This window comes from Hippopotamus amphibius, chromosome 2 (assembly GCF_030028045.1).
Source record: "Hippopotamus amphibius kiboko isolate mHipAmp2 chromosome 2, mHipAmp2.hap2, whole genome shotgun sequence".
NCBI lineage: Eukaryota > Metazoa > Chordata > Mammalia > Artiodactyla > Hippopotamidae > Hippopotamus > Hippopotamus amphibius.
In genome coordinates this window covers 48132954-48159569 of record NC_080187.1, presented here as the reverse complement: position 1 = coordinate 48159569, position 26616 = coordinate 48132954, and the positions used below count along the sequence as shown (strand labels likewise).

The 26616-nt window shown below is 37.0% G+C and overlaps 1 protein-coding gene across 1 annotated transcript in view; it reads left to right on the top strand.

The window, feature by feature from the left end:
• Positions 1-1445: 1445 nt before the first annotated feature.
• The window catches only part of TMC1 (transmembrane channel like 1), a 127168-nt gene continuing 101997 nt past the window's right edge, over positions 1446-26616 (top strand). The window contains exon 1 of the mRNA XM_057722167.1: positions 1446-1513. Within this exon, the coding sequence (XP_057578150.1) occupies positions 1498-1513 (16 nt within the window). The 5' untranslated portion in view covers positions 1446-1497. The remainder of the gene's footprint in view (positions 1514-26616) is intronic.

The window sequence follows — 26616 nt, the reverse complement described above, 5'->3', positions numbered from 1 at the left end:
TGTGAGTCGTAAATATTTTCTACTTTAATTTCTTTGAAACATCTTTTGAGGAATAGAAATTTTTAATGTTAAAAGGCTTGAATTAATCTATTTTTCTTTTCTGGTTTCTGTGTTTAATCTGTTGTTTAGTATTTTTATAATTTTCTGGACACAAGGCTTGAGGAACATCTTTTGTTAATTTATTTATAAGTTTATTATGATTTTTGTTAGAATAACATTTAGAATTATTTTACATATTTTAATTTAAGTTAATATAAATTAAATTACATATTGTTCTCACTCTAGATTATAGGTCGAATAAATATACAACAAAACTTCTCAATTTCCTTACAAATTCCGAAGTTAAAGAACCACTTTAACTTACAATGTAAATCTTTAAGTGTAAGTAGTTGTATCAGTTATATCCTATCTTACTAGTATTGCGATCTGGTGTCCAGAATACGAAAAAACTAAGTGAGCATTACTTTACAAAGCTTTGCTTTAAACCATAATTCCAGGTGTGCTACACACTACTTTAGCTAAAATCTATGTAGTACACTTTATATTCTAGAAGGGTCAGATCTGTGCACAAATCCATCTGTGCAGCCACAAGTTTCCCTGGTGTATATGTGCCACTAGGATCCATTTCAAAACAGTGCTTCTTCTTGCCAAGGTCAGTGGCTATGACCGAAGTAACCAGAGAATGCCTACATTCTCCCTCTCAAAAAGGCAGCCTCTTTTGCAACATTAAATTTCAGCACATTTTGTCCCTTTCTTTCTTTTTAGTGATGGAAGTCTTTTTTTGTTCACCATTTTAAAGCAAGGATTACTACCATCCTTTGAGAAGTGTTGATAGAGAGAAAAAAAATTTTTTTTTTAATTTCCCAGAAAATAAGTTTCCTCTTATAGCAAGTTTTATTTTCAGAGAAGTTGAGAAAATGAACACAGTGTCTCCAGGTTTCCCCACATTGGAATTGATTGCTAAGTTGAATGCACTATATAGCTTTGCTGCTTAAACCTGAACTCCACACGTAGGAGTATCTCCTTTGTTTACTCATTTAATTTACCAAGTCTACTTAGTGGTCAGTATTTCTCACCTTTCTGTAAGTGCTTTCCCTTACACTGCCCTCCGTACATGTATTTAGGATAAAGCCCTAGAATGGAAGGTATTTAAAATGAGGCACGCAAGCACACACAGAGTGGGATGAAGCCAGATTTGCTTTGAATACCACTTGCACGATCAGTCTAGTTTTATTTCAGACATGAGCCCCACATACAACCCTTTTGACCTGAGTACTCCATCCCTAAATGGCAAACTAAACATTCATGAAAATTTAATGGTGAGGAAATTAGTACCTTCTTATGTTTCAGACTGTGAAATGGCACCAGGGAGCACTTTCAGCAACAGGCAGAAGTGTGTGCATGTGCTGGACCAGACCTGAAACATTTGTCCCTTCAACCTGTCATCCTGCTTCAAGTTAGCCGGCAGCCGAGACGTTCTGACAGGACACCACCAGGATGCCACCCAAGAAAGGTATTTCAAAATAAAGATATGGTTGCAGGATACTCTACCACCTCTTGGAGATTGGGCACTTTGAAAAGTTTGTTTCACAATTTTTGTTTCTTCTTTGGGGCATTCCTCTTTCTATTTTTCTGTGAGTAGGGTCCCTTTGTTTCTTGAGAAATTGGGAAGGGTTCACTATTTCTTCAACTTCTTTTCTTTAATGGATGTACAATTTCACCAACTGGTAAGTGTTGAAACTTCCCTTTCTTTCATTTAAGAAGATAATGAGGGAAAGCAAAATATACTGAGATTCCAGTGCAGCAGCTCAAACTTGGGGTTTAGTGCATAGCAGTGACCTCTTGTCAGATAGCTGTGTGGGGCGGCTTTGTGAGGGAGACCTGTCCTGCTGCAGTTTGTGAATTAGATACAGTTCTGAATTAAGTCAAGTTGAAGTGTAGAGGAAAGAGGATTAAGGTAGAGAAAGCTAAGAAGAGAGACATAAAACCCTATTGGGGGGTATTTATGTGAAGGGAAGCAAAGTGATGAAACATTTTTGGATCCTGTGACTTGTCACAGAGGTGCATTTTCAGTACCATGGAGACAGTGGGTGGCATGTTCAGCTGTCATTCTGTGATGCTAATGCAGCTTACATATGGATCTGTTGTCAGCCTCATTTCAGTCCCCAAAAGACAAACTGGTAAAAATTTTAAATATGGAAAACCTGGAAATACATATTTGCTTTTCAGCATGGAAGTTCTAATCCAATGGCCTTGGCCTCCGTTATTCCTTTAGCTAATTTATTTAACCTTAGAATGGAAAGTGGAGACAGAGATCTCACGTAGAGATAATCTACTAAAGTCATCCAGGCCTGTGTCTTGAGAATCTAAGGAGTATCCTATTTAATATACTCAGTTATTTTACTGACTTCAAACATCTGTGTGGTCTTAGGAATATTATTATCAAAACAGGTCATTGCTTTCAGAAAACAAAAACAAAACTAACCACTTCTTTTGAGGCTCAACACACTTTTCCAAAGAAGGTATTAGAAATAGCTCATAGTTGTATATTAACTTTTAACATGTGGGTTAGTTTTCCATTAATAAGTGTAGGGTTCAAATTTTATATAAGATGTTTAACTTCAGCACCTTTAGGATGTTCCAACCTGGGGTCCTCAAACTCCTCAGGCTTTTTTGGTTGTGAAGGTATTGGCAGGCTCTTTTTAGATCTCCAACAATTTTTACAAAAACTTGCAATAAGGCTGCTCAGGCTATCTTAACGATTTGCAAAAATGATGCTAATTCTGACTTGTAGTTTAAAATGTAACATGTTGAGATCTTTCCCCACCCTCTCTCTCATCATTGTTTAAAACAGATTAACAGATTCACTAGAAATACCCTTGGAAATTTTCCTTCAGTGCATCAATAGATTCTGTAATTTATAGACAGAAACTGCCTATTGGTAAAATAGTGGTCCTAAATGGCTTAGATGAGTTAATGTTTATGAAAGCCATTTTGTAAACTCTGATATAAATACAAAATGAAAATGGCAGTCATCGCCGTGTTTCTATAGCATTGTTTGGCCATATGATTTTTTTTTTCAACAATGCAGAAATAAAACTCAGTCCTGCTCATACAGATTCTTCAAAATTCTAAATTTGTGGTGCTCAAATAAATGATCTTTTATCATATTTAAAAATGGATATGTTGGATTATTTTCTGGGATGGAGAAAGTAATGTTAAATTAGCCGGATGCTTTTGAGACTTGGTTTTAAACTCTGTTAGGGTGTTTTCAAAGGATGGCTAATTTGGTCTGGGCAATAACTTTCTAAGGACTCTCACCAGTGCTTCATGAATTAGGAGGTCTCTCCCTGGCTTTGGTAGTTACCACACATGTATGTACACATCGGTATTCAGGCAATGTTTGAAAAGATTTGTCTGTAGATCTAGAGCTGTGTGTGTGTGTGTGTGTGTGTGTGTGTGTGTGAAATCAGAACCATGTCTTCTTAACTCAGTGAGACCACAAGCCTCTGTTTGGGTTCCCGTCTCTGTATTGCAGCCTGGAAACTCTCCGTAGGCAAAATGATCAGGCAATGTCAGGCATATCTCATTTGTTTTCCTGCTTTGAAGGATCACTGTTTTGAGCTGTGTCTGAAAAGAGATGTTCCATATATTTTGTCTGGCTTTCTAGTTGCTTAAGATAAGAGGGTTAATGCATTCCTATTTACTTCATTGTGGCTGGAAGCAAAAATTCCAATACCGTATGTTTTATAGTATAGTTTGTTTAGTATGTTTTAGCTTTACTATTCAAGGATTCTCTTCAGTGATTAGAACTTTTAAATGATGTAACGTACATAACTTCAAAACATATTTCTCTACTTTGGGGTAGTTCTCACACGCCTGGTTTTTACCAAAGATACAGATTTTTACTATCCAGTTCCATATGCCAATATTCAGAAACACTAGGTATATTCATATAGGATATTCTAATGGGGAAAAAAGATAAAATTCTACTCTTGTCTGATGTCTTCATAGGTCCTGGAAGAATTGAAGAATGGGCATAAAGCCCATAAATCGTTATTAAGTGAGACAGTGAAAGGATCCAAAGCAAAATTGTCCTAGGCAAGAAAAATATCCCTATGTAAAAGCTGAATCGCTAAGGCTTTTCCTCTTGTGACACGTTACAACAATTGCTTCAGTTTGGAAATTTATCTCTATCACTAATTTAAATATCTCATATTTGTATGTAAAAATTCTTCCTCTTCTTCTGGTTGTGGTATGGGGAAAAGTCAGTTCCCATCAATGTAGAGATTCATATTTACCAGTACTGTTATTAAATTATCCTCTTATTCTCTTGTTTGAACAAACTGTCTTCTTTAATTTTAATTCACTTAACACAATACAACAAAAAGTATAATAGACACTCCCTGACTCAAGAAGCTCATAACCTGTTTGAGGAGATGAGACGAAGACTTAGAAAATATTAAAAGGCGTATAAGACCATCATGAGAAAGATGTTTAGGTGCAGGAGGTGAAGTATCAATTGAATCGTGGAGGCAATACACCTTTTCTCATTTCCAACTGTTTAATCTTCTGTGTCTCTCTAATGAACATTCTTCAGTTTATCCAGATCAACCCCTAGCTGTGGAGCCAAAACATTCAGCAGACACAAATCTGATCAGTCCAGAGTATGTTTTTTGTTTGCTTGTTTGCTTTTGTTTTTGTTTTGTTTTGTTTTCACTGTGTCAGGTCTTAATTGCAGCAGGCAGGCTCTTCATTGCAGCTTCTCTCTAGTTATGGCATGTGGGTTTTTCTCTCTGGTTGTGGAGCACTGGCTCTAGAGCGCATGGGCTGTGTAGTTTGTGGCATGCAGGCTCTGTAGATGAGGCGCGGGCTCAGTAGCTGTGGCTCTCGGGCTGAGTTGCCCTGCCGCATGTGGGATCTCAGTTCCCTGACCAGGGATTGAACTTGCATCCCCTGCATTGAAAGGCGGATTCTTTACCACAGGATCAGCAGGGAAGTCCCAGTTCTGAGTGTTTGGATTATTACTTTAAAGGTCTGACTGCTACAGTTCTGTGTATGAAGAACTGTGCTCGTTCTTAGCACCACACCATGTCATTATCTCCTGGCAGTGTGGGTAAGTGGAACAAATGTTGGAATCATGCAGACCTGGGTTTGAATCCTTGCTTCCCTTCTTGTAGGCTTTAGATCTTGAGGGGGGGTATTAGTTAAGGGCAATTTGGTTAAAGACAACATGTTCCAGCTTAGCTAGCCTAAGCTAAAAGATGGGGGCGGGGGTGGTGGTGTGTGGGGAGGTTTCCAGAACCCAAAGGAAGAATAAAGTTGAGTCTCAGGCTCAACTAGAACCAGAGACTGAAGCCCTATAGCAAATCCTGGAAATTGTCTTTTACCTCTGCAAATCTGCTTTATTCTTTCTGGTTGCATTATGATTTTCTCTCTTTTGTAGTAGACATAACAGGTAAGACTAAGGCTAAGAGTGCCTAAAGCTTCCATTTTCTCGGCCATGTGAGTGGGTAAATGTGTGTATGTTTATATCAGGATACAATTCACAGAAAATGTTGGGGAGAGTAGAAAAGTTCCCATAAAAGCATAGCAACTGGGATAATAAAATGATGGTTGTTCACTATAGCTAATCATTTCATCTCTTTTAGTACAGCTTACTTGTATATAGGAAGCCTTCCATAAATATTAACTTTCTTGTCCCTTACTTCCTTTCCAGCTAATTTTCACTTTCTATCCTAGACAATTTTCTGCTGAGTATACAATATGTACTACCCACAAACAGGAATATGTCTTGATAAAACAGAATTATTGAAAACAGCTTATGTTTCCATCGTTTATTAAAGCAAGAATTCATATATTCTTCCTGGGCCAAATAGATATAGTGGAAAGTAACAGGGGCTGAGTGATTTTGATGAGTCTTCATCCAAGAAGGTTGCTTGTTGGAGTGAGGATTGTATGGATACAGACGCTGCCTGTGGGGTGAACTATTGGGGTTATACCCGTGGAAGTGTTGCAAAAGGCCCTCAGAAGAATGCCTTAACCAAGTCTTAGACTGGTTAATTTAGACTGGACTGTGCATTTTAATTCCTTGATACCAGAAAATGAATATGGCTTATCAAAGTGAGGTGATTCTTGTAACTATAAATTACCAGAAAGCTACAGGATCTGCCTGAAATTCAGAGCTGGAAAGTGAAATCTCATGGAACCTAATTAAAGGTAGCATTTTATTTACTTTGTAAATAAATAATTTATGCTTACTGAAGTGAGCTATAGTTATAGTTAGTAGGGCACACAGTAGATTTTGATGTAAATATCTAGTTCTTTTTCTTTAGGGAACCAGTGAGAAGCTTTAGGCAAGACACTAAGGAGTTTCTTTCAGGGTGGTAGGGCTCATCTATCCTTCTGTGCTCCATTCTGCTTCTGGTCTGATCTTGCCTGGAATCTCAAATTGTGAGATCTTAATTATCCATGACAGAGAGTTTGCAATCTTTGCTTTTTAACTCTGAGAATGTCTTCATGATGCTATATGTCTTTTTCTACACCTGAGGGCTAATGATTTATCTGTCTTATTCTTCATGTCTGTCCTCTCTCCTTGAAGGGGAAGATTGTCTATACACTGTGTAGATTGAAGAGGCTTTCCTACCCTCTCGGTGTTGATGCTATCCTCTACTTAAAGTCTAAACTGAAAATGGGTCCCTCATTTATGCAGCACTGTGACATTTCCCAGGTAATGAATAACTAAATAGCCTTCCCAGTGAGAATAGTTCATTTTCTTTTGTTTTTTTTCATTCCATGGCTAATATTGTGTACAAGTCAAACTTGCAACTAGCCCAAGCCTTAAAATATGGTGATTTTTGTGAAATGGAATTCTCTAACTTCAAATATACTTCCTTTTCATTGAACTTACTGAATTACATTCAAGTCAATAATTCAGTTCTTAAACATCTAGTTTTTGAGAGGCAGTGACTAATACAATAGCATCCCTCAATTCTACCTGCCTTTAAGAAAATATTTTTGACTCAAAGAAAAAAAAGTTTTCCTGCCTTTCTATTTCTCTTCCAACTCCCCAAATACACAAACAGGATTTCATAGTTCCAGAGTTTCTCTGACTCCACATTAAAGATTTGAACATAGATTCATATTGGTAATGCTAACCTCCCACAGAATACTTAAAAAATAATGGCAAGGATCTTCTTGCAAAAACATCTCCTGGACCCTACAGGAGATACTTGCAAGTTCCAGTCAAAATTATGAAATAGCCCAAGATTTGTGTCATCATGTGGCTTCCCCATATTATAATAATACCACTGTGATCTAAGATCCAGTACTCTAAACTCTCTGTCCTCCACTTTTCATTTTAGCTTGCTTTCATTTCATTTTCATTCAGGTATCTGGGTGCAAAATATCAATACATTATTTTTACACTAGAATGTAAATTACTGGTAGGTAAAGGAGCACTTTTTAGTTTTCTGCCATGGCTTATGTTTTTTCAGATCTTGGCTAATTCCTAGAGTATCATTCCATTCTGTCTCTTCCTTCATCAGAAAGCTTAGATGATTTCTCATTGTGACCATGTGACGTTTAGATTTCCAAAACCAGTATGTCAGGATCTCCTGCCAGTTGAACTTAGTCTTACTTTAAGTTCAAAATTTAATCCATTTGATCCACTCTCTACTTCCTGCTTGCCCAGCACATTTTCCAACTTCTACATGTTATTTTATGGAAGTAATCACCTTAGCCCCTCTCAATCTTTTTTTATCATCACCCTGCCCATCTTCAAGGCTCAGCTGAGTCCCACCTCCTCTGTGATGCTTTCCTGGATTTTTTTCAGAAAAACAAATTTCTTCCTCTTCATACTTCCTGTGGTATTAAGTATGCGTCAGTAACATGTCACTCGTCTTCGTGTTTTGGAGTGAATGTGGTATTTATGTTCCTTGTATGGATAGTGACCACTTTTCCACACCAAATATTGACACACTAGCCAAATCATTTTTTTTCCAATTTGTGCGCTATATATATATACACACACACATATATATATTACAAATTCATGAAAAATTTTATTTTTTTAGGTTGAAAAAGTTCAAGGATGAGGTAAGCTTGTTGTGGTCAATTGGCTAGTTGCTAAGCTCACTGACAGTAAATGTTTGCTGGCCAGCAAATTATTACCCTAGAGAAAATCTACATGTGGAACCAGATTATAATGCAATTGTTGCTTGGAGAGCCCATGCTCAGAGCCAGGACAGGCTGAAAGACTTGAGGGATATTTCAGTCAGGTCTGATGGAACATTCCAGTTCTGCTGGCAGGAACAAAAAACAAAAACAGAGAACAAGAAAACATTAGAATGGCTTGTCTTCTCCAGAATCTGTATCTCTTTCCACATGATAATGTTTAATAAGCACTAACATCACTTTCTTTTTGGCTTCCCACTTTCTGTGCCTCTTTTTCTGACCAATTCCTCTCTTTTGACCGCTTTTCTTTTTCAAGTGCATCAGTAACATCATTTTGGCTACTTATTCTGCCCTGGGATCTATTCTGTCTCTTTGGAAAGCTTTTTGCATGTGTCAGATCTCTTCTTTTATGTTTTGAGGTTTAATAGCACTCAAAGGTTTTGTTTCCTTTTGTTTTAATAATATGAGAGAAAGTGTGCTCATTTAATAGGCTACATGTTAAAAAATGTTACTTTTTAAAATAAAGAAATATAGAAAATTCTGCAACAATGTCATAGCTAGCAAAATATTTGTAATGAGAACTCTTCCAGAAACTTCAGGATGTATCTTTTCACTGATTATACTGGAAGATATGGGAAAGCAGGGGAATGGCTGACTTTCTTTTTTGTTGTTGTTGTTTTAAGAAGTAAAACCTTTTAATACATCAAATATACGGAATTTTAATCTTTAAAGTGATACATTGTCTATTATTTTAGTACATAATATAAACCTTACTTGTCCCCTTCTCAGCGGGTGGACTTAAAAATTAAAAATAGTTGTGTTCCTTTTAAAGAACAAAATAAGGCAAATGAGGTTTTAGAATAGAATTGTTTCTCTCTGTTTTTTTTTTTAACTTTCAATATCATGTCTCTTCTGCTGCCACAAGAATAGTTAAAACTATTGACAGTCATAAAACTATGACTGTACTATGAATAGGTACATGGATAGTGAGTGGAGTTTTCCTAGACTTCATAAGACACCTCCTGAGACCCACTTTCAGGTAAATGTAAGAAAATGTGAGTGTAGTCTAGGACCCCACTCTTCATTCTTAGCTCCTGCTTGCAGGGGGTGTTAGAAAAGGAGGTTGGCCTCTAGTACTGTTTTCCTTATTAGGTTATATGGGATCAAAGACAGAACTTAAGGAAGTAGGTCTATTTTTAGACTTGGTGACTTATTTAGATAGGTTGCTATAGAAGGTGGTGCGAAGACATTTGCATGTAGAATATCACACCCAGGGTGCTTTAACACTGCATTCCAATGACCTGGGAGGGGATGGGTGAAATCACCTGCAAACTGAAATAAACCACTGCAAGCTCCTCTTTGGATCCACAAGTCTGGCAGCTGGTGACTCAGGCTGTGGGTCAGGAGACCTGAATGTTACCTCTGGTACTATGATGCCGCCTTAGTTTACAGACTTTGAGATGAATCTAATAGACCTTCAATCATTTGGTTCATCTGAAAACTTTGTTCAGCTTTTTGCTCCCCTCTAAATTTTTCCTCGTCTATATCTAGATGCAGGTGAGGGTGCTAGACGCTTGTGAGCTATCAGCACTGACCACTAGGAGGGAAAATTATCCCACTCATGCGAAAGTGACATTTGCTTTCTCTATGAAAAGGAATGATCTGTATAATGGTGTGCAGAAGTGGGAACGTGGCCTGCAGTTCCCTGCCGTGGTTCCTCTCTATCCCCCTGCGGTTACATTTCCTCTGCATGGAGGAGGCTGGGGTTATGTGAGGAGCAGAGCTGCCAGACTGCACAAATGCTATAGTGAGAAGACAGGAAGTGAAAATATCGAAAATTTCAAGAGGAAAAATTTACAATAGCTACAGTAAAAAGTGTTTTGATGTTGAGAAGTGTGAGAGATGCAGTTAAGGAAAACACAGGATCTTCTCTAAGGAAGTTAGGGAAGAGCCCTCAAGAAGCAGTCCTGATCTGCTCGGGCAAAGCTCTTCTCTGTTCCCTCCATGGCCTATGCCTCCTCCTTCCTGTGACTTCGCTCATGATCTTTCTTCCTCTTGGAAAGGTTTCCTGTACTAATCCAAAGGCCCCAAGCAAGACTAGGGGGGAATGTAGTAAGTCTGAGACTGAAAGGAGGTTACTGTGTAATATCCCTATTGTTCATTGATGGATTGGTTCATTCATTCATTTATTCATTCACTCATTCATGCTACAGATATTTACTGAGTGCTACAGTTTGCCAGGTACTAAGGGCAAAGAGTTGAAGAAGACCAACAAAGTTTGGTCCTGCCTTCCTGGAGCTTATTGCTTGTGGAGAAAATGAACAGTGGCTCAATTCACAAATAGGTAGATAATATAATATCAGGTGGTGACAGTGCTATGAAGAAAACTAAAGCAGGGTAGGAGAACTGGTGATACCTGGTAGTTTTTGATTTCTCCATCTGTCTAGTTGCTCTTGCAGCCTCAGTGAGGTGGCATGGCAAAGGAAATTTCCAGTGTTGACTTTCAAGTTAGGGCAATTTCTATCCTATGTCTCACCCCTAGGTTCTCCCTCCAGCCTCTAAGATCTAATCCCTTGGATTCTGCAGTGTAAGTCAGCTTCTTTCCTCTTAGCTGCCACACATTCACTCTAAAAATGTACATGCATTACATTCCTTTGGCTGGACACACGAGACTTCTCTCTTTTCTCATTTTCAAAATGTTGTAGGGATTGCTCATCTACAGATGTTCCTTCTTTCTCTTTGCCTTGTGGGTTAGTACCTTTTAAGATTTCTTCACTACCATGTGTAGTTAGATCTTGGGAAGTAATAAAGGCAAACGTATACAACCCACTGTATTTAAATGGACTTATCCACTTAATCTGTTTAAAAATTGAAGTTATAACACAACCAACACTGGGTTTCTCTGTGGACATACAATAAACTGCATATATTTAAAGTGTACAATTTGATATTTTTTTTCTTATTAGTAGTGTATATATGGCAATTCCAATCTTCCAATTCATCCCATCCCAACCCCACTCTGGTTTCCCCGCTTGGTGTCCATATGTTTGTTCTCTACATCTGTGTCTCTATTTCTGCCTTGCAAACCAGTTGATCTGTACCATTTTTCTAGATTCTGCATATATGCATTAATATACGATATTTGTTTTTCTCTTTCTGACTTACTTCACTCTGTATAGCAGTCTCTAGGTCCATCCATGTCTTCCTTTTTATGGCTGAGTAATATTCCATTGTATATATGTACCACATCTTCTTTTTTATTTTTATTTATTTATTTATTTATTTATTTTATTGGCTGTATTGGGTCTTTTCTGCTGTGCATGGGCTTTCTTTAGTTGCAGTGAATGGGGGCTGCTCTTTGTTCTGGTGCACAGGCTCCTCATTGCCGTGGCTTCTCTTGTTGCGGAGCACGGGCTCTAGGAGAGTGGGCTTCAGTAGTTGCGGCACATGGGCTCAATAGTTGTGGCTCACAGGCTCTAAAGTGCAGGCTCAATAGTTGTGGCACACGGGCTTAGTTGCTCCACGGCATGTGGGATCTTCTTGGAGCAGGGATCGAACCCGTGTCCCCTGTATTGGCAGGCAGATTCTTAACCACTGCACCACCTAGGAAGCCCCTGTACTACATCTTCTTTATGCATTCATCTACTGATGGACATTTAGGTTACTTCCATGTCCTGGCTATTGTAAATAGTGCTGCAATGAACACTAGGGTACATGTGTCTTTTTGAATTATGGTTTTCTCTGGGTATATGCCCAGTAGTGGGATTGCTGGGTTATATGGTAACTCTATTTTTAGTTTTTTAAGGACCCTCCATACTGTTCTCCATAGTGGCTGTATCAATTCACATTCCCACCAACAGAGCAAAAGGGTTCCCTTTTCCCCCCACCCTCTCCAGCATTTATTGTTTGTAGATTTTCTGATGATGCCCATTCTAATCGGTGTGAGATGATACCTCATTGTAATTTTTTTTTGAAAGAACTTTTATTGAGATATAATTGACATACAATAAACTGCATATGTTTAAAGTGTACAATTTGATATTTTTTTCTTATTAGTAATATATATATGGCAATCCCAATCTCCCAGTTCATTGTAGTTTTGATTTGCATTTCTCTAATAATAGTGACGTTGAGCAGCTTTTCATGTGCCTCTTGGCCATCTGTATGTCTTCTTTGGAGAAATGCCTGTTTAGGTCTTCTGCCCATTTTTTGATTGGGTTGTATGTTTTTTTTTTGATATTGAGCTGCATGAACTGTTTATATATTTTAGAGATTAATCCTTTGTCTGTTGATTTGTTTGCAAATATTTTCTCCCATTCTGAGGGTTGTCTTTTCATCTTGTTTATAGTTTCCCTTGCTGTGCAAAAGCTTTTAAATATCATTAGGTCCCACTTTTTTATTTTTGTTTTTATTTCCATTACTCTAGGAGGTGGGTCAAAAAAGATCTTGCTGTGATTTATGTCAAAGAGTGTTCTGCCTATGTTTTCCTCTAAGAGTTTTATAGTGTCTGGCCTTACATTTAGGTCTTTAATCCATTTTGAGTTTATTTTTGTGCATGGTGTTAGAGAGTGTTTTAATTTCATTCTTTTACATGTAGCTGTCCAGTTTTCCCAGCACCACTTATCAAAGAGGCTGTATTTTCTCTTTTGTATATCCTTGCCTCCTTTGTCATAGATTAGTTGACCATAGTTTATCTCTGGGCTTTCTATCCTGTTGCATTGATCTATATTTAATCCCTGTAATTTTTCAATTGCTTAGCAGTAACATAGTCAGGTATGTTGACCTGAAACAAACAGACCGCCAGATATTTCTCCAGCAAAGATGGGTTTATTGGGGATCAGTGGAGAATTGCAATTAGAGGTCTGCAACCATGGTGAGTCATGTGCAAGTCCTTGCATGGAAGAGAAGGAGAGTGCTTTTACAGAGAGGAAAGGTGGGGGAGGGATAAATTGGGAGATTGGGATTGAGATGTATACACCACTATATAAAAAACTGATAACTAATAAGGACCTACAGTACAGCACAGGGAACTCTACTCAATACTTTGTAATGACCTATATGAGAAAAGAATCTAAAAAAGAGTGGATATATGTATATGTATAACTGATTCACTTTCTGTGCACCTGAAACTAACACGACATTGTAGATCAACTATACTCCAATAAAAACTATTTTTAAAAAATAGAGAGGAAAAGGAAATTGGGAAGGCTTCAGTAAGACAAGAGCCCTTGGTTTTTCATTGGCTGAGTCTGTGCTAGGAAAGGAGTCTGTCTTCTTCCTGTTGGGCTCTGTTTTGGTCACAGGGTGTGAGAGCTCCCCCTTCTGGTCTCTCAACTCTATTTAACTGAGTTCTCTATTTATTCATTTTTTACAGGTAACAGCACCTATTGCTATAAATTCCAGCCCCCATCCTTTGTTTATCTCAACGGGGCTGTAACTTCCTCTCTACCAATTCTACTTCTTTTTTGGAGATTCACTTTCACGCACAATTGTTCACAGGGAGCATTTAGCAATTTGTCAATTACTATGTAGAATTTTCTACCTAGTAACAGTTCCCACAGGGTTTTCTGCTTATAGGTTTTTACTCTGGTAAGTTGCAGTTCTCTGTATTTCCTGCCTCTCTCTAATTTGGCGCTGGGGGGGGGGGGGGCAGGGGGAGGGCAACAGTTTGCCCTGTGACATCAGTTCTCTGACAGATCTTAGAAGAGCTGTTGAATTTTAGTTTGTTCAGCTTTTTCTTGTTGTTAGGATGGGAGTGATGACTTCCAGTCTTTTTACATCTGGAGACTCATTGTGAGTCTACCTCTTTTATGCAGATTGCTTGACCATTTCAGCTCCCTGGGATGGTTCCTCTCTCTTAGCTTCTGTTTGTTTTTTTTTATTTATTATTTTTTGGGGGGTACACCAAGTTCAATCATCTGTTTTTATGCACATATCCCCGTTTAGCTTCTGTTTTTGACATTAAATATCAGGGTACTTACTTACATTCCACCTTACACCAACTATTTTATTTCTGCATAACCTGTCTCCTAGCTAGAGTGGACTTCCTGAAATGAAAGAAAAATATCTTATTTACTTTATGGTTCCCAAGATTTCATTAGATTAATATAGAGTTGAGTGCCTTCTGTTTAGCAGACACTGCCACATACATTTTACTTATTTAATTATCACAACATTCTTATGAAATTATTTGTTTTTACAATTTGTTGAAATGGAAGCTGATGCTCAGAGAGGTTAAATGTGGCCTGAGGTCTTGCTTTTTGAAGGGGCAGAGCTAGGTTTTGAACTCAGGTCTGCCTGTTTCTAAGAACAAGACAGTTCCTTAAACTAAGGTACAAAGTCCTTCCTAGTGCTTTGTCTCCATAGACACTTGTATTCTTGTTGATTGAGTGAATTAATTGATGAATTATCTGGACATTTCACTATTGTTCTCTTCTCTTAATGTGAGGATGATGGCAGGTACCTGACCTAAGAATAGAATAGTCAACTGAGGTCTCTTCATTTGATAACTGAAAGAAAGTAGAGTTAATTAACTGAAACTCTCTCCCATCACTTCTCTTTAAACTTCCAGGATGTTTCTGAGCTCCATTACAAGGTGGAACATTTTAGCCAATACTGAAGAACGCACTAAACATTTTATGAGTTGGCTCTTTCTTCCTAACACTGTGGGGGGAAAATGTTGTTTGCTAAGTTCTGGCTGCCTTATTGCTGTTTTTTTCATGATGCTTTATAATCCAGGTCTTCTTTTCAGGGACACAGGGGTATGTTTTATAACTGCAAGGGTCAAGCAAATAAGAATTTGCATGAGATTCTGGGAGACATAGAGAAGCAGTAACCCGTTACTTTCTGTAGCTTTTTATTTTTTTCAAAAATTTCCCCCAATTTTTATCTCCTTAAATCTCAGTTTTAAAATAAAAAACAGAACACAACTTTGCTTTTAAAGTATCTTTAAAAGTAAATACGGGAAGTATTCATTTACCGTAATAATTTAGAAATACAGGAAAGGTCTAAAGAGGAAGAAACTGGCTTCTCACAATCTCATCATCCAGATATGTCTGCTAACATTTTGGCATATTTCATCTCAGCCCCCACCCCCTTTTTGCATAAGGCGTTTATTTCAGATCATTTATATTCTTTTTACATGATATAAACATTTCTGAATGTCATTAGAATACTTATAAATATTATTTCTATTTAACAGATGCATAGTTAATTTATGTGACCATTCCCTCAAAATTGGTAATTCCATGTGGAAACAACTGGAGGTGATTGGATATTGAAATACAAAAAAGGAGATGGGAGGCAGCCAAGGCTCTTGACTTAATGTTTTTTTGTTTTGTTTTGTTTCGTTCCCCACATGTGACTGGAAAAAAAAAAACAAAACTCAACTAACAGAATTCTAGAACATTTAGCATGAATAGATTTCTCATTTGGTCAAGATGGAGTACAGGTACTGAATTTACTCTCCTCTCTGAAACAATTTTTAAAAAATGGACAAAACATATGAAACAACAGTTTTCAAGACATTATACCTCAGACAACAAAGGACAGTGACCTCTAAGATATGGAAAAGAAATGAAAAAAAAATGAGGTGAACCCACGATTGCCCCAGCTGACTGTCTAGAGAGAGTCTCCAGGCCATGGCGCTGGGAGGGGGATATAAACAGAGACTAATGAGCTCTCTGAATTGAAGAGATCCAGTTGAGAGCCCAGGGAGACTAAGGCAGCTAAAATTAACAGGGATCACTTCCAGAGAAGAGAAAGCTGGACAGAGAGAGAGAGTTCAGGAGATCCGCAGTGTTCCTACTGACTCTTCAGCTGAATAGTGATCCATGCATGCATGTGGTTGGGGAAAGAACCCCCAAAAGGATTAGAGGGAGCAATCACTAGAGCCCGCACAGGTCTGGGAATAGTTCCTCTTTCCACCAGCAAGAATATAAAACCTCATAGTTCATGCAGTACTAGGTAGAGTACTCAGAAGGGTTTTTCCTCCACAATAGGGAAAAATTAGCCCTAAACCAAATGTTGTTCTGGTCCCACCTAACAGCTTAAAAGTGAGACTCTAAAGGATAAAACTGTTTTGATGTAACAAATGTATATCAGAACAAAACTGAAGAATATTTATAGGAATATAAAAATATTTAACACCCAATAAGGAAAAATTTATAATATCTATTATGTAGTCAAATATCATTAATACAAAGAAGCATAAAAACACACATAATTATAAGAAAAATCAATTAAGCATAATTGCCTCATTAATGACACAGATGATACAATTAGTAGACAGTTATTATAACTATATTACACACATTCAAGAGCCTAATGGGAAAATTCAGTAGAGGCATAGATAAAATTAAAAAGATAAAATTGAACTTCTACACATAAAATCTACAGTGTCTGAGATGAAGCATGTGCTGCATGGGATTAACATCAGATTAGACATTGCAGAAGAAAAGATTAGTGAACTTGAAAATACGTATGACAATAGTAGCACAAAGTCTGGAAGGGAAGATATGGAAACATACTGGTGTAAGGTTTTACATTATAATGTACATGAAATTGTATAATATCACTGGAAGATAGACTATTATTAAATACCACTTTCCCCTAAATAAACCGCTGAATATAGTTTCAGAAGTTTCAGAAAGAGTTATAGATAATAAGCCATAAGAGACAATAAACTAGAATCATTGGAAAAGTCAGTCCTCCAAAAGAAGGCCGAAAAGAAGAAGGCAAAAACAAAGAGATGGGACAAATAAAAATTAAATAGCAAGAGGATATATTTAAGCTCAATTATGTAGATGTGCACACTAAATGTAAACAGTCCAAATACCCAAATTAACAGTTAGAAACTGTCAGATTAGATTTGAAAATCAAGATTCAACTATATGTTGCCTATGAGAAACCCACTTTCAGTATAAAGACACAAATAGGTTAACAGTAAAAAGGATGGAAAAAAAAAAAGACAATTTAAACTAATCAAAAGAAAGCTGGAGTGACTGTGTTAGTATTGATTGAGTCAGAGCAAAGAAAATTACCAGGAATAAAGAATGCCATTTCATATAGATAGGGGTAAATTTATCAAGAGGAAATAATGAATTTAAACATTTATATACCTAATAACAGAATTTCAAAATACATAAAGCAAATACTGATATAAACTGCAAGGAAAAAAAGACAAATTTATTATTATAGTTAGATTTCAGCGCCTTTTTTGGTAAAAATTGATAGAACAAGCAAAAAAAAATTAGTAAACATATAGAAGACTCCACAACCCCACCAACCATCTTGAACTAATTGAAATTTATATAACTCCACCTAAGAACAGCAGAATAGACATTCTTTTTAAATGCATTTAGAACATCTAGCAAGATATGCCATATTCCAGGTCATAAAATAAATCTCAATATATTTGAAGGGATTCAAATTATACAGAATATATTCTCTGACTACAGTGAAATTAAATTAGAAATCAAGGGGCTTCCTAGGTGGCTCAGTGGTTGAGAATCCGCCTGCCAATGCAGGGGACACGGGTTCAATCCCTGCTCCAGGAAGATCCCACATGCCATGGAGCAACTAGGCCCGTGCGCCACAACTATTGAGCCTACACTTTAGAGCACGTGAGCCACAACTATTGAACCCATGTGCTGCAACTACTGAAGCCCACGTGCCTAGAGCCTATGCTCTGAAACAAGAGAAGCTATGGCAATGAGGATCCTGTACACCACAACGAAGAGTAGCCCTCGCTCACTGCAAGTAAAGAAAGCCCACGCACAGCAAAAAGACCCAACACAGCCAATTAAATAAATAAATAAATTTATATGTAAAAAAAAGAAAGAATGCATCTCTTTATAAAAAAAAAGGAAATCAATAGCAAAAGATATCAGGAAAATCTCCCCAAATTTGGAAAGCAAATATCATACTTCTAAATAACCCTTGGGTCAAATAATAAATCAAAAGAGAAATTAGAAAGTGTTTTGAACTGAATTTGAAATAACACATAGCATTTCAAAAATTTTGAGAGGCAGCTGAAACAGTATTTAAAAGAAAATTTTCAGTATTATACACCTAGATTAGAAAAAAGGAAAGGTCTCAAATCAGTGACCCTAGTTTCTACTTTAAGAAACCAAAAAGAAAAAAAGAGTTAATAAAGCTCAAAATAAGCAGAAGAAAGTAGGTAGTAAAGGCTAGAGCTGAAATCAATAGAAAACAAAAACTATAGAGAAAATTACACCAAAACTTGTTTTTTGAGAAGATCAATAAAATTGATAAACCACTGGTCAGACTAATCAGGAATTTATCAAGAAGAAATAATAATTTTAATTAAACAGTTATTCACCTAGTAACAAAAGCCAGAAATGAGAGAAGTGACATCACTACAAATTCTATAGATACTGAAAGAATAATGAGGCAACATTATGAACAACTCATGACAATAAATTTGACAACTTAGGTAAATTGTACAAGTTACTATATGACAGCCTACTAAAGCTCACTCAAGAAGAAATAGATAACCTCTAATTGCTTCCCTGGAGAACTATTTCAAGTATTGAAGGAAGAAATAATTCTGATTCTGCACAAACTTTTCTGCAAATTCAAAGAGGAGATAATATTTCCCAACTTTCTCTGAGACAGCATGACTTTGATACCAAAATCAGACACAGTCCAAGAAAACCACAGACCAATGTGTAAAAACAGCAATCAGAAACTGAAATATTACAAACATCACTTACTATATCAGAAAATTTGACAAATCTTATCAAAATGGTGCAAGACCTGAGCACTGAAAACTACAAAACATTGCTGAAAGGAATTAAAAGGGATCTAAATAAATGGATATACTCGTTTGTGGATTGAAGATTCAGTTAAATTTGATTGATAACAATAAAATTCAATTGATAACAATAAAAATGTTGTTATCAGTTCTCCCCAAACTGCTCTGTAGATTCAACACAATTCCAATCAATATGTTAGTAGGCTTTTACAGTTTTTTGCATGAATTGACAAGCTGATTCTAAAATGTATATGGAAATGCAAAGAACCTAGAAGAGGCTAAACGTCTTTGTAAAAGAACAAAGTTGGAAGACATACTTGCCCTCATGGTTCATTATGAAGCTATAGTAATTAAGACAGTATATTGGCATAATGGTGGACAATCAAAAAAAGACAATTTCTAGGTCATGAGAGTTAGAACTCACCTAAAGTAAGCAGGTGTGTATTAACTTTCCCCACTCCCTTAGGATGCCTTAAAATAGTGATTCCTAAAGCATGGTTTGAAAACTAGCAATAATATTAGCATCACCTGGAAGCTTTTTAGAAAAGCCAATTATTGGGGCCACCTACTGAATCAGAATCTTTGTGGATGAGGCCCAGGAATCTGTGTTTTCATAAGCTCTCCAGATGATTCTGATGCACACTAAAGTTTTAAAAAGCACTGCCTAGGCCTCTCCCTGCTACAAATCCTCCAGGATATGGGAGGCAGGAGAAGAGGTTTGGAGATAGTGGCATAACTCAGTGTCACAGAGTGAAGAAGAAAACTGATGGCCTTTGACCATGGAATCCATTAAAATATACTCTCAATGCTGCCAGGCTGAGTTGATGAATAAAAAATAAGCTAATCTCATTTCTAGCCATCAGACTATTGAAGATAATTGGGCTTCAAGGTGAGCAATCAACTTTACTAAGCACAGGCAGTTGGCACAATTTGTTGCTTGTAATTAACTTACTGTAAATAGATGGTTGAGAATAATGCAGAAGCTATGAAGAGAAATCCAGGATTCTGAAATTTTCCTTAAGTCTTTTAAAATCCTGCCCCCTTCTCTCTCTCTCTCCCTCTCTTCCACACATAAACACACACACACACATGCATTCACAGTGACATCTCATGACATATGAGACAGGATGTAGAACTGAATAGTTCTGATAAATGTCTGAGAGATAAGATCACCTTTAAGAGCCAAGAGCTGAAAGTCTATTCTGGCTCAGTAAGACCTAGGAACTAGTTTCTTGGGGAATACTTGATTACATTAGGTAGGCTGAATAGCTTCTGAAGTTACCATTAGAGTTTTAATCCTACCTTCAACTGCCTAAGAAATGTATTATATTGGATTAGGAAACTGAGTCTCATGTGGTCTGGTCCTGCTTTCTGGATTTAGGATGTGGTTTGTCTCAGTGACCAAAGTAAGACCATCTCATGGAAAGAAAAGGAAGGGATAATGGGGAATTAAAGACATAATGAGCACTGAAGTTGTTTGTTGCTCTTTTAAAGGGGTCTCTCTTAGCCAGCATCAGCTTTCTTTCCTACCTCTCATCTGGCTGTTATAGAACTAGATTTAAATCTTAATGTTTGACCATTGCCCTTCCCTGTGGGACATAATAGTTACAGTTATACGCCCAAGCTTCTGGCATTTAATCAAGATAAAATTGATTACTTTTAACTGAAAATAAAAAATCACTCATAATCAGAATACTGATATATCAGCAGGCACAGTGGGCTTGGCAGACTGTCAGGTACTTACTAAGTACTCCCCACCCTACACCTCTTTTTTCTGTTGCCACACAGTCATAATAATTTGTGCTCTGGCTGCCAGAGAACTACCAAGAAAGGGAATTCAGAGGCTGGGTAGGGAGGACATACAAATCTCTCATTCCAAAGTCCACTGATTTCTGTTTCTTCATATGAAATTAATTTTCTTTTCTGTGACACTGGAAAATGGTTACTCACAATTTTTTTTATTTTTTATTATTTATTTATTGGCTGTGTTGGGTCTTCGTTGCTGGGTATGGGCTTTCCCTAGTTACAGCGAGCGGGGGCTATCTTTGTTGTGGTGTGCAGGCTTCTCGTTGCAGTGGCTTCTCTTGTTGTGGAGCTCAGGCTTTAGGCGCATGGGCTTCAATAGTTGTGGCATATGGGCTCAGTAGTTGCAGCATACGGGTTTAGTAGCTCCGTGGCATGTGGGATCTTCCCGGACCAGGGCTCGAACCGGTGTCTCCTGAATTGGCAAGCGGATTCTTAACCACAGCGCCACGAGGGAAGCCCGGTCCCTTGTTTTCTGTTCAACTTAAACCTGTGTTACAAGTGCTTCTTCAATTGCTGCAAGCAAAAATTGGCTAGTGAAGTTGACCATTGGCTTAGGCAGCACGACTTTCAACGCTGGTTGGCATTATAAACAGGCGTGGTGAGGAGTAGCTGAGAGTCCCAAGAAATGGAAGGGTTAGGGCCATATTTTATTCCTTAGCTTTATCTTTTGGTGACTAGTCTTTAATATAATCTCAGATGGAATACTGTGGCAATTTTCCTGTTTGCCCAGTGCAAGATAACAAGGTAAAGGTCAAAGTAGATGTATCTTCCTGTCTTCCTGGAATTTTGGGTGAAAGATGTCAAAATTTTGTGTTTAAGTGTGTGTTAAAGCTTTTGAACAGTCCTGGTGGGTTATTATAACCTTTGCTATGTGCCAGGCACTATATTATATAAAATGCATGTGTTTGTTATTACATTTAGTTCTTCTTGTACAATGGTTATTATTCCTTCCTTTCTTTAAGGTATAGAGAATTTAAATAAATTATCCAAAGTTATGGCATAAAACTGTGGCAGAGCCAAAACTCAAACATGATTCTGTCTGACTTAAAAACTCAGGCCCTTTCTACTAGAGCGAGCTGCCAACTTGCAAGTTCTGAGTTGTCTTTTCTAGTTCTGTGGTATGAATGCAATAGTCTTAGGAGCTCAAATGTACAAAAGTCCTTTTTCATTCATATTTTTCAGTACTGGGCTAGTCATGGAAATAAACGTTCTACTTCTTCTTCCTGTTCTTTTTGAATTTTATTTTATTTTTTGGCCCCACTGCACGTCTTATGGGACCTTAGTTCCCCAACAAGAGATGGAACCCAGGTCCACGGCAGTGAAAGCCTGAATCTTAACCATGGGACTGCCAGGGAATTCCCTAAACTTTGTTCTTTATGGCCATGATCTTGAAGGAATCAGAATTAATCCAAATGGAATCAAGTAGTGAAACGCATTTATTTATATTGATTAATCTTCTGCCTATTTCCAGAAATATTTGAAGAAATGTGACAAAAAGGAAATCCTGAAATTCCCTAATGAGCATAATCTCACTGTCTTATGAATTCTAATAAATCTTTTGCTTGTATTTCTCTGGTGGAACTTGTCATTATATCTTGTGTTACTGTTTCTACTATTTGTCTAATTCCATCAAGATGATCCTCAAGGCAGATACTCTTTGTATTAGTCAGGGTTCTTTAGAGAAACAGACCAATAGGTTCTCTCTCTCTCATACATTTAATTTCACAAAATTCACTTCTAAGAAGCATTACTCCAGTTAAACTATCTAGTGTTAAATTGAGATAGAGATGGCTGAAGTGCTTCTGACTAGTCTTTCAGATGTTAAATCTCCATTCTGCCATTGTGGATTACTAACTAGCTGCCCTTAGGTTGTAAATTAACACACATACCACATTTTAAATGAGCTATTTTATTAAAATGACAGACTACATACAAATTGCCTAAGGTATTAGACTTGTTGAATATTACAAATTGAGTCTGTGAGGAAAAAATTGGCATGGGTGGGTAGGTGGTCACAATGCTTATAAACTCCCAAGGACACGCAGAATTCAGAATTCCTTTTCATTAAGGAATGACAATATTAGCTAATACTCCTAGTTCAAAAGCAAATCCTATAAAGTATAATTGTCCCAAACAGCTAAAGAGTAGAAAAAGAATGATTCATTCTAGTTAATGACTTGCTTTTTCTTTTTTTAAAGAAAAAATAAACTAAATTATTTCATCCTTAGTCCTATTAATATTTTGACAGAGAGACAAGTTCTAAATTTCAGTAAACAAATCCAAGTTCTAAGCTGCTCTTATTTTCTTTTTTCTGCATCTGTCTTCTGTTGTAGCCCTTCCCTTACCATTCAGCCTTCATCCTGACTACTCTGCCCCCACTGCCTTTTGTTCTTTAGAAGACACTCATTAACATTTGCTAATGCATGCTAATGAGCAGTAATTAGCATCTTTGTGAACAAAAGCTGGTGCTAAGAAAGATTGTACAGAGTTCAGGCAGCCTTGCTTCATGCTTCTTTCTGCTCTGAGAACAATCGTCTGCATTCAGTTGTTTCACACTTCTTGTGTTTTTTGTTTGTTTGTTTTGTTTTGTTTGTTTACCCATGAATCCTGACAACCCTTCTTCTTCATGATTGGGAATGTTACCGAAATGCTATGGGGGACAGAAATATTCCTTTTTGTTCTAAGCAATCCAAGGGTACATAACCATAGTTGTCAAGGGTTTATAACAAATGATTTTCATATGGTTAGTAGCCACAAAAACTCACACAAGAGAACATATTTTCATTTCAGCACGCTTATTTACAGCGGTTGCCCTTTATGGTGGTAATTGCAATGTGAGAGCATGGTTAAGTAAGAAATATCCTTTCCCCCAAAATAATCTAAATGCAAAGAAAAAGAAGGACTCACCACTTACTTTTTTGTAACCACAGAGAGCTCTAAATGCTTTTGTAAATAGCTATTTATTTACTGAATATGTATAGTTAAAAAAAAAGTCCACCCTCCAAACCGCATAGAATAAGAGCTGTTGTTCTTTCTGTAGACCAATGGTGTCAAGAAATATCTAATTGCAGTTTCTCACAAATACTCCTGTATATAATTTGCCATTTGAAAAACTATGCTTCATCATTTCATATTTGTTCTTGCAGTTCAGGGGTGGTAGAATTTGGAAGCATACCAGCTACCCATTTCGCTCAGCCTGTTTAATTTTAATTTCATGTACCACAAAAACAGAAGGAGAAAGTGCCAAAAAATATTTGGTGTGCATCCCCTTCCCCCTCTTCTTATGTATATAAAAAAAACATTTATTTTCATTGTGAAAGGATAGAAGAGGGAATCTTTATTTTGAGTTAATTTTCTATTTTTCTCTTTCTTTGTCTCAGGGTTAGCCATTCTCTCTCAGGAACCATATAGTAAAATGTGTTTCTCCACAGACTTCATGCTCTTCCATTTGGCAACTACAGTATTTTATACTGTGTTTTTAATAAAGCAGGCAGCAGCAGCTATTTATTCTCTGCTTCTTAAGGGCCACAGAGCCTCAAAAATAAATATAATCTAAAAGGAAAAACATTAGAGCATGATAGCTGCTACAGCAGTTGAATTTGTTTTGTCTGCTCCCTTTCCCTCTTTGGGTAGGTGAGTCTCACCAAAAACCAAAATTATTATTCTTTTTTGTAATTTTACAACCACAGTGACTAAAATAACTATTCAGTACCTCTAAGATATTATAATGATTGAAAATATGACCAGTTTTTTGGCATTTATTATACAAGTTTCCATTAGAGTGTTCTTAAATGTATGTGCCCCATGGTTTTTTCAGTGGTCTTAAGGAAGAGCTTATAGTTTTAAGGTTTCTAATGGTATTAAGGAAAGGTGCTGGCACCTGCAAAAATAATATCAGCCTAGGTCTATCAAATCAAATCTTCTCCCCAGATACCTTGTTAATATTTAAGTGTAATGATCTCATTCTGTTTTTCCCATTCTTGAGGATTTTTAAAATATCTTATAGTTTATAGGTTCGTTAAGGTATTTGGTTGATATAAGAGCTAAATAATTATTCTTTTTACTCAGTAGCTTCCAAAATATCATGCTCAATTCCATCATTTTAAGGACTTGGGATTGTTTTAAACAAATGTCATGAGTATCTTCTTATCTCGACTTAAAAGTAGCAAAAATAAAAGGAGTTGCTGAGTTAAACAGAATCAGATTTTATGTCCTGGGTAGATATTTGACAGGAAGAAGAATCACATTCCATCATTTTTGTTCACTTTCACAACAGTGGCTTCTGTTCCCTACTTAACACCCACCAATAAGTGTTTTCATAAATGAATGAAAGCTGAGTGCTGGGCCATTCCATCTAGTCTAATTAAACTCCTGAATTTCAACCGTTCCTACCTAAGCTATTCTCCTTAGAGCCTCTCATCTCCTTTTCTTGCATCTCCACACTCCCAGTTGCCCAGGCCAAAAACCTTGGGATTGTTCTTGAATCTTCTCTTCCTCTCACATCCCACGTCATACCACATACTGATGACGTAGGGTCTTCAGCTAAGATTTGGAAATGTGTTTGTTATGGCATAAATTAATATCTGTCTCAGGGCAGTTTAGTCTGAGGTGAAAAGTACCTCGTTTATTTTTTATTTATTTGCTTTTTCTTAGGTAATACAATTCAAATTTAATTAGTGAGCAGTTTCTACCATTTCACAGCGAACATGAAAGTGTGTGTATATGCACAGTTTTGATCATGGCAGTGCCATTTTTTAAATATCAAAGTTTATTTACTTCCCCTTATTATATATAACTTTTCACATCATTTTTCATTTTTCCGTATTTAAAAGGTTATACTCCATTTATAGTTATTATAAAATATTGGCTATATTCCCTGGAAACATACCTCCATTTATATGCAAGGAGCTGATGTTGACATTTCCTCACACACAAAGGAACCCTAAAAAAGAAACACACTACTACACTACTGGTATAAGCCAAGTAAACTGGATAAGATACTCATAACTAAACTTGAATTTCATTATTATAACGTCAATCTTTTGCATCAAATAACAAGACTCCTTAAGGACTGTTATTTTCTTCTACAGTTTACAAACTCCTACGCCAGAGCACTTTGCTCTATAGACCCTCGTAAGTGCACAATAAATGCTAATTGAATAGATGAATTTTCAGTTTCCAAAGTCATGACCTGGAGCTACAATAATCCCTTCAAGAACTAAATGTGGGTCAGAGGAACAGGCAATATCATTGAACTCTTCCAGCCACTTTGCCACTCTGATCCTGAAGAACCATAAGATGCTTTCAGTGCTATAGATTGAAAAAGAAAGCCTGCAACAACATCCACTTTTCTGAACAATTCCAGTGCCTCTGAAACATGACATTTTGCTGTTGTTTCCTTTTACTGTTTTTAATTACTGGATCTATTTGCATGAAATGAGGATCTGGGTTGCCTAGGAGTTCATCTGCTCCTGTTGCATATTCCTCTCTTAAATAAGCATACTTCAGTGCAATTTTGCTTGCTGCCTTCAACATTTAGACAGGAGGCCCCCCCACCCTTCACTGTCTTCCCATCCCTCCCCAGGAGAGAGGTTATTTTTAAAGTACATAATCAATAGGCTTTGGGAAGCATCCAGAACATGAGTGGGTCATATGATTGGGAGCAAGCTACTAGGGATTGCTGAGAGGAGGGATGGCAACAGGCCATGCCAAAAATTGTTGGAGAAGGGAAGGACAGTCCATAGCTCCCATTTAAGTGTTCTGAGTTATTCTTTTGCACAGGCTTTTGTCTGGGAGGGGCTTCTTAGCTTGGCTGTTGAGCATCGCTTTGAGTTGCAGGAGATGCAGATAAGCATTGA